General features: G+C 40.1%; 1 protein-coding gene across 4 annotated transcripts in view; it reads right to left on the reverse strand.

Annotated features, from left to right (window-relative positions):
• The window catches only part of LOC107678152 (dystroglycan-like), a 20,834-nt gene extending 13,435 nt beyond the window's left edge, over nt 1-7,399 (reverse strand). Inside the window, exons 1-2 of one of the 4 annotated variants that reach the window (XM_016473330.1) lie at nt 7,380-7,399; nt 1,928-2,463 (exon numbers count right to left, since the gene is read on the reverse strand). In XM_016473330.1, the coding sequence (XP_016328816.1) occupies nt 1,928-2,257 (330 nt within the window). In that variant the 5' untranslated portion in view covers nt 2,258-2,463; nt 7,380-7,399. Of the gene's footprint in view, nt 1-1,927; nt 2,473-2,900; nt 3,013-4,761; nt 4,782-7,379 lie in introns of those variants that run through there. The other 3 variants (XM_016473329.1, XM_016473331.1, XM_016473328.1) reach the window with 3 other exon arrangements.
• Between the last annotated feature and the right edge of the window lie 327 nt (nt 7,400-7,726).

The following is a 7,726-nucleotide window of genomic DNA, read 5'->3' on the forward strand; positions in this document are numbered from 1 at the left end:
CACACACACACTCTCTCTCTCACACACACACACACACACACACACACACACACACACACACACACGAGAACATTCCAGGATATGTTAATGAGCAGACCAATCAGGATTGTGGATTAGAGCTGATTACTCTTTAATTAGTCAGGTTCAGCTATAACCGTATGTGTGGGATCAGGTGTGTATTTCTCAGAATATCAGCTGCGGGATTTTTTAAGGTGCTCAAATCTAAAAACAGATGCGAACAGTGAATTATCTTCACTGAGTTATCTCATAATTAGATTTTGAGACTTTAGCCTGTATTTCACAGAGAGGGTCACATTTGTTAAGCAATGAATGGTAATCATATAAATATACAGTTGGATAAACACAAAATGCAAAAGAAAACATAATTCTGATTTATTTTTAGATTTAGAATAAATTCATTTACAGTTCATTGAGTTATTTGGTAAAGAATTTAGGTTAGACTTTATTTTATTTTGTTACAGTGTAATTATACATTTAAGTACTGAGTAATATTAATTAACTACATGTACTTACTATGGTTAGGGTTTGGATTTGGCTTAGGGTTACTTGCATGTAATTAGGCATAATTAATTGTTATTATAACAGTAAGTACATGTAAAATGTGTAACAAGTACATCTTAAAATAAAGTGTTACCAAAATTTCTTGTTAGAATGAAATCTTTTTTTCTTTTCTTTTTTTTATGGCAAAATGGTTTTATCCGTTTCGATTTATACTGAAGCCATATTTACAGATGACAGTATGATCAAAATACATGTCTTTTTTGGGTTATAACGCAACCACCCAGAAAACCTCATAGCCAGTCCCTGATAACCACCTTCAACACTCATGTTTTTGTGCCATGTTTTTGTACAGTTTTCATGCACAACCACTCCAATTAGTTAAACACTGCAGTTGTAGTTTTAATAGTTCATAGCGTTTTGTCCTCAAGCCTGACTCGCTCCTTTTTTCCTGAGACTAGAAAATTATTTATAGTTTACAAAGTTGATTCTAAACGCTGTTAAGGAATGAGATGGGAAGTTCATTGTGGGCCTGGACAGGTCTGAATGGTTATGCAAGGGAACAGCTGTAGGCAGCATTAACTGTTGGGCGTTAGATTCTTTGGCACAGCTGTCAAGACAGATTTTCCGAAAGTGCACAAAGGGGTTTGTGGTTTCAACTTAAAAATGCGCTTGACAGGGCAGAAATTATCCAGTGAATATAGCATTACACAGAAGGCCTGGGAGAGCCGCCCAACATTCAGACAGGACAGAGAAACACAATGAACAGATACGGACAGGGGCGCTTTTGAGAACAGTTGACATGGACTGCTTGGTTATTAATGTCTCATAAACTGCTGGGTGGTCAACAAAAGACGCCTGGTCAGGGCTGCATTGTGTTTGTACCATTAGTGCACTGCTCGGTTTTCTGAAAGAAAGAAAAGCAAGCTGACAAGATGATAGAAGCACACACCTTGCTGGGCTATATACAAATAACCAATTGTAGCATCATCTACACAAAAGCAGAAAATAAATTCCATGCCCTCACAGAGTTCTGGTAAACAAACAGATTTGTTTATGCTGTTGATCTAAATGTAAAGTGCTCCCAATGCATCAGCTCACAGTTTTCTGAAAACTCTATGCCATCAAGTATGTGGACCACGTGTATGCAAGCAGTATTGCGTTATTACAGGGACCAACACATTTGATGGTCCATCAGTCAGAAGGAAAGCATAGAATAAGATTTGAGCAGTGCTTGGGGCAAAGTCACGTCTTTTGCACTGACTGACTACACTGGCTGGGGAGTGTTGATGTGGCGCTATCAGATATACGAGAGACAATCCGCTGAGCACCAGAGGACAAATATGTTTGCATGCATTTGCAATGCATTTTGAAGGATGCTATGTGCTTTGAAGGAACAGCATCTCACCTTTACGGTGTTCCTGGAGTTCTTTGCTTTGATGGGCACCAGCATTTGGAACACCCTGCCCACCACCGCTGAGGAGTCTGGGAAGCCGCTGGGCTGCGACATCGCTGCAACCGCCGCTTCCACTTCACGTATGTCCGACAGCACCACAGAGTGCATAGAAGCCTCCAGCTGCCTTACATCGCCTAAAACGTCCATTGGGTTCTGATCCCAGGAAGCCCACACTTCCGTTACTGTCAGCACCATTGTGATCAGCAGCACCAGAAGAGTCCTGTCCCTCTGCCCCAGCATGGGTCGTCCCCCATCCCGGAACTCTCTCAGTTTATTGCGCATGCCTGCTTTTATTTTCTCTTGCTCGCACAAAAGAGGACGTCCAGTTGAGGGGGCAGCATGCACCCCGCTGAGTCCGAAAGAACCGATCCGCTTTTCAAAAGCTCAATCCTTTTCTTTTGTTCTCGATGCCGGCCCCTTTTCCCTCCTTTTGTGAAAGTGCCCTCAGTAGTTCTGAAATCCCATAGTTTAGGGGCTGCCTCTAAGACCTGCATTGAGAAAGAGAAAGAGAGGAATTAATTAACAAGCATTTCAATAGCAAAAGATGACACCGACATGTCTGACCAATGCATCTTCAGAGTGATGCGTCATATTGGTGCCATAAACGGCCTGAAATGGGGAAAAGGGCTATTGGTATAAGCTACGTATTTGTTTGGGTTTACCCAACCATCTACAGGTTCAGAGATTCGGAAGTGTTTATAAAGTGGGTGTTTATATAAAACACATTGTTGCATTCAAAAACACGAGATGCATTATCAAAGATAGTTTTGTAGCTATTAATAGTTTTTAGATATTAAAAACGCAATGCTCACGGCACAAAATAAATTATGTATCGGGATGCAAAAATTAGGCACAAGCGATAAACTTGTTGGCCTTACTAGTTTTTTACTACATGACAATTACAGTAGTCAATTAGAACACGAACCATTTCAAATACCAACCAAGGTATCAAATAAGTGACGTATCATTACGGGGCCGTAAATCACTTTAGGTTAATGGTATAAGCCAGATCTTCGGTCTCTGCCAGCGATGATGTTTCGCACTGCTTGCTTACCCACATGCACACATACACAGGTGGATCAAAACTAATCTGATTACCATTCACAGCTTTCTCTCCCTTTTCTCCTCTCACACTGTGCCTTTCATTCCCTCTCTGCCTCATTCGTCACCGAACATGTCCCTGAAAAAAACCTGCACTGGAAGAGTAACCCGCTCCATGAGTGTCGAAAGAAATGGACGGAGACAGGGGGTCAGTCCATAGCGACCGACTGGTTAAAACACTTCAGAGGAATGCAAACCGTCTGAATTGTCTCATGGGGGGGGCGGAGCTCTACACTCTAGAGGTTTGTTATTCATGCAGGTCTTTCATTCAGAGAGGAAGACGAAAAAGCCTGCGGAGAAAAGATGGATGGGTTTATTGCAGGGTGGGCTGCAGATTTGATGCATTTGAAGAGGGAGCTTCTCTGTACCATGCAGCTGATTTCCCCCGAGAACTGCTCTCGAGTCCTTGTGGCCAACCTATGAACGAGGGAAGTGGATACGAGATATATACGGTCTCTCACGCTCCCTCTGTTCAGTGGGGGTTCGAGAGGAGCTTCTTCAGAAGACTCCCAAACAACAACACTGTATGTCCAATTCACCCTGCTATCCTTCGGAGATTCATTCTGAAAGCCAGCAGGGAAGATACTCCTATAACAAAGTCCAAACATTCAACAATCATTTTCAAAGGCAGGTTTATTTTGGGGTCTCACCTAGACACAGACAAAACACTGTCTGAATGTTTAGATAATCATTCGGTGTCTTTCTAAGACACATGGTGGATGGGGAAAAAAACACAAATACCATCGAGAGCAATAATATTGTGATACTGTGATAGAACATAAGGTATGTTTGCAGGTTATGAATAGGAATTTCAGAGAATGTTTAACAAAACATTGGATTTACTCAACTCTGTGCAAGCCAAGGATCGTCATCAGCCGACAAACTGCTGGGAAGCTTCCTTCATAGATTTTCAAATAAAAATAAATTCAAATCAGATTTGTTCAGTTCGATAAGCTATTCATTTCAAGTCACCACTGACTGAATCATTGGGATTTAGTGTCCGACTGTAATCTGTGCTGGCTCTCAAGTTTAGAGTTGTTTGGAAAGAATCACCAAAGTCCAGAGTCTCTGACTTGTTAGTTTCCAATAGGAACTTTTATTATGCAAGTGGAGACTTAAAATAACTGCTGATGTACCTCACAGGCCAACAAATAAATCTGCCAAAAATGCGTTATTCAGATTTTGCAAGGAGTGAAGACAGTCCCATTTTTCAATTTTCACATACCAAAGAAAATGTTTGAAATGTTACAAAAAATATTTCCTAATACTTCTGGTTTTAAAGTGAACTATTCATTGGTGCATGTTGTTCCAAAGACGGGTGTCCTCAATCATAAAAAAAAAAATAAAAAAAAAAAGTAACAAATTGCCTCTGAACCCATTTTACTTTCTGGCAAGCCCTGTTGTTGTGCAACCCCTCCCTTTCAATCAATACTCAGTCAATTCCTGATGGATAAGCCCTACGTTTTGGTCTTGATGGAGAGTTAGAAAAGTCAGGCAATTACAAACAGGATGTTAACATGTTTTTATGCTCACATAAAATGATTAGATAACTGTTGCTCATGAATATGTTACTATTGAGACACCTGCACCGTCTTCCTTCAGCGAGCCTCTATCACAAAAACACTCACTCTTTAAACATTCCACACCTCAGACAGCATATGATCATGCTGATTTGTAATACCTACCAAACATGTGCTTTAAACGCCACCAATCCTCCGGTTTTAAACTCGCCAAGTCAATCTTATGTGACATGAACTGTAGACTAAAGATCAGAACTCCACCTCCTGCCACATATAAAGATTAGAGAACTGTTGTTCATGAATATGTTACTACTGAGACACCTGCACCCACGACTTCCTTCAGCGAGGCTCTATCACAAAAAACACTCACTCTTTAAACATTCCACACCTCAGACAGCATATGATCATGCTGATTTGTAATACCTACCAAACATGTGCTTTAAACGCCACCAATCCTCCGGTTTTAAACTCGCCAAGTCAATCTTATGTGACATGAACTGTAGACTAAAGATCAGAACTCCACCCCCTGCTGAAAACCGTGTCCCCTTTTTTTTTTTTTAATCTGCAGAATGCCTGAAGTCTTATAGCACATCATTGACGCTGACAGGTATGGCTGGAGGTACAGTCCGTAGCATGACTCTCTTCAGCTTTCCGCACTACAGTCCCACCATTGAGCATTCACAAAGAGCCTGATGGAATTGGCAGGTACACGAAAGAACTTAAACCTCATCTCCGGTTAGGGATAAAGACGCCCTTTCAGCTCTCAGGAATGGTGGGCTGCTCTCAAAAAGGTGGAAAAAGGGGCCTATCACAGCATTCCTCCCTTGATCAGCCCGGCACAAGAAGCTGCATCGGTCGCAAAAAAAAAGGATCCCGAAGGCCAGTTTCTACACGCCAGCACCACTACAGAGGGCCATTGTGTTGGAAGCCTGAAACAGTCCACTGGACGCTCCGGGAGATTAGGATTTGACAGGGATGTATGTAGGTTGGGGGAGAGGGCGAGCAGTAATAGGTTTGCCGACAACAGTGCAGTTGGCAAAGGGGGAAGAGCTCCCTTTGCCCTGGTACCATGGTGACACCACTTGTCCATCACCCCCAGGGGCCCATGCTATTGGACAAGCTTATAAAAGGCATTGAGTCACGCATTCCAGCTGGAGCAAGTCACCGATGTTTAATCACAGACTCTAACTTTGAAAAAAAGAGCCAAGGTGGATAAGTCCAATAACACATTTTTTGTTTTACTTTTTTGTTAAAATTAATCAAACAAAAAAGACACCTTAATTTATTTCTGTTTAATATGCCAAAAAGACGACATAGTTGATGATTCTTAGAACAAATAGTTCATACATCTGTAACTGGAAGGACTAGTCCTGTCCCTTTCCAACCCTCAAAGCAAATACAGAATTCACTGTTGATGCCATAAAAAACACATTTACCAAAGCTCACAGCTGAAATATAAATGTGCCGCGAGAGAGATCTGAAGAATATGATATAAATAAACATCAGTGACTGAAAACCCAGTAACCCGACGTACGCAAGGTGATGTCAAGTTTATTTTTCAGGATTTTTAAACTAGAGCCTGGCAAAATTCAAAACTCGAGCAATCTTCTGCTATTAAAATGCTTCAAGCTGAGAACTGAGAATATGACCACAGGCAAGGTGATCTCAAAAAGGAATTTTATTTGAGCTAAATAAACTTGATTTTTTTTTTTTAAACAAGCAGGGAGAGTAAACTGCCTTGAAGTTATGTTGTCAGTTTCTTGTTTGTGCAAAAAGGCAGATAGGGAGAATTATAGGAAGGAACTAGGGCTGGGTGGTATCACGGTATATATACGGTAACAGCCTTAAATAATGTATAGTTATTAACATTTTTCTGCCTCTTATGTGTACAGTTAACTTTTACACACAAGAATCACATTCAACATGGATGCGCAAGCAGTTGCCGTGGTAATGAACACGTTGCATGTTAAAGCATATGTACATAATCCTGTATCGGAGGCAAAATTGAAATTGAAAATGCAACAGTGCATATTTTATCTTTCTAACGTCAAACGATCGGACACTGATCGGAACCAGCTGATAATAACCTCCTGTGATTGGATACGTCTCTCAACTTGACGCTGAAATTAACCGATCACATTTTAATAATGCAGAAGACGTGCGCACGCAGCGAGAGGCGAATATGAAAGGCCGAGTGGCATGTCAGTCTTCACCGGGCTGGAGTCAAATAATGATGCGGTTATAAAGGCGTGTATAATTTTAATTACTTAGTCAGCACTAACAGTAGCTGATGTTCAGTTTGCATGCTGCTGCTCTCCTTCTAGTCACTACTGAACTCTTTCCTCTCTTGATTAAATTCAAGGTGAAGTGTTGCCAGTTATAAAAAAACAAGAAAAAAAGAGCAAAAAAAGCCCCTTAAAAACGCAGTATAATAAGCAGATACCAGGAAACAATTGTAAACAATATAACTAATATTAATATTATCCTGCAAAATTAAATAGTTTATTATGAATAGAATATTTCAATATAAAATATTTAGATATTATAAACTAATTGAAGTAAAATAATAACATGAGAATTTATTTCAATTTATTATGAGAACAATTTCAGTTAATCTAAAAGTCAAATAAAAATAAAAACCAAACAAGGTGAAGTACTTTTCATTTCTAAAGTATTTGCGTTTATTATATAAAGCCCTTTTTGTCGATTTTCAGAATAACTACATATATAAATAACAATATATCATGAAATGTATCGTTACCATGAAATAAAATTAGCCATACCGTGAAACAGAATTCTGGTCATACCACCCACCACAGAAGGAACGGAGCAGAACTGAAGGAGAAAGGTGTACACCAAACACCCTCTTGTTATTTAAGTTATCAATTTCTGATTTGAGTAGGAAGTATTCATGAATTATTGAACAGAGAGAGATCCCAAATTTCATTAGAAACCATCGGCAACAGCTCGGTCAATTCATACTTCATGTCTGTATTTTCCTGACTGGTGTTGGCAAGCCATTTGAAGCCATGACTTTAAATAGCTACCAACCGAAAGTACTGCCAAAACAGTAAAACCCTGCAATGCTATCACTGTCATAGTATTAGTTCAGAGAGTCCCTCAGCGGTAG

This window comes from Sinocyclocheilus anshuiensis, unplaced genomic scaffold (assembly GCF_001515605.1).
Source record: "Sinocyclocheilus anshuiensis isolate Anshui unplaced genomic scaffold, SAMN03320099.WGS_v1.1 scaffold1628, whole genome shotgun sequence".
Taxonomy (NCBI): Eukaryota; Metazoa; Chordata; class Actinopteri; order Cypriniformes; family Cyprinidae; genus Sinocyclocheilus; species Sinocyclocheilus anshuiensis.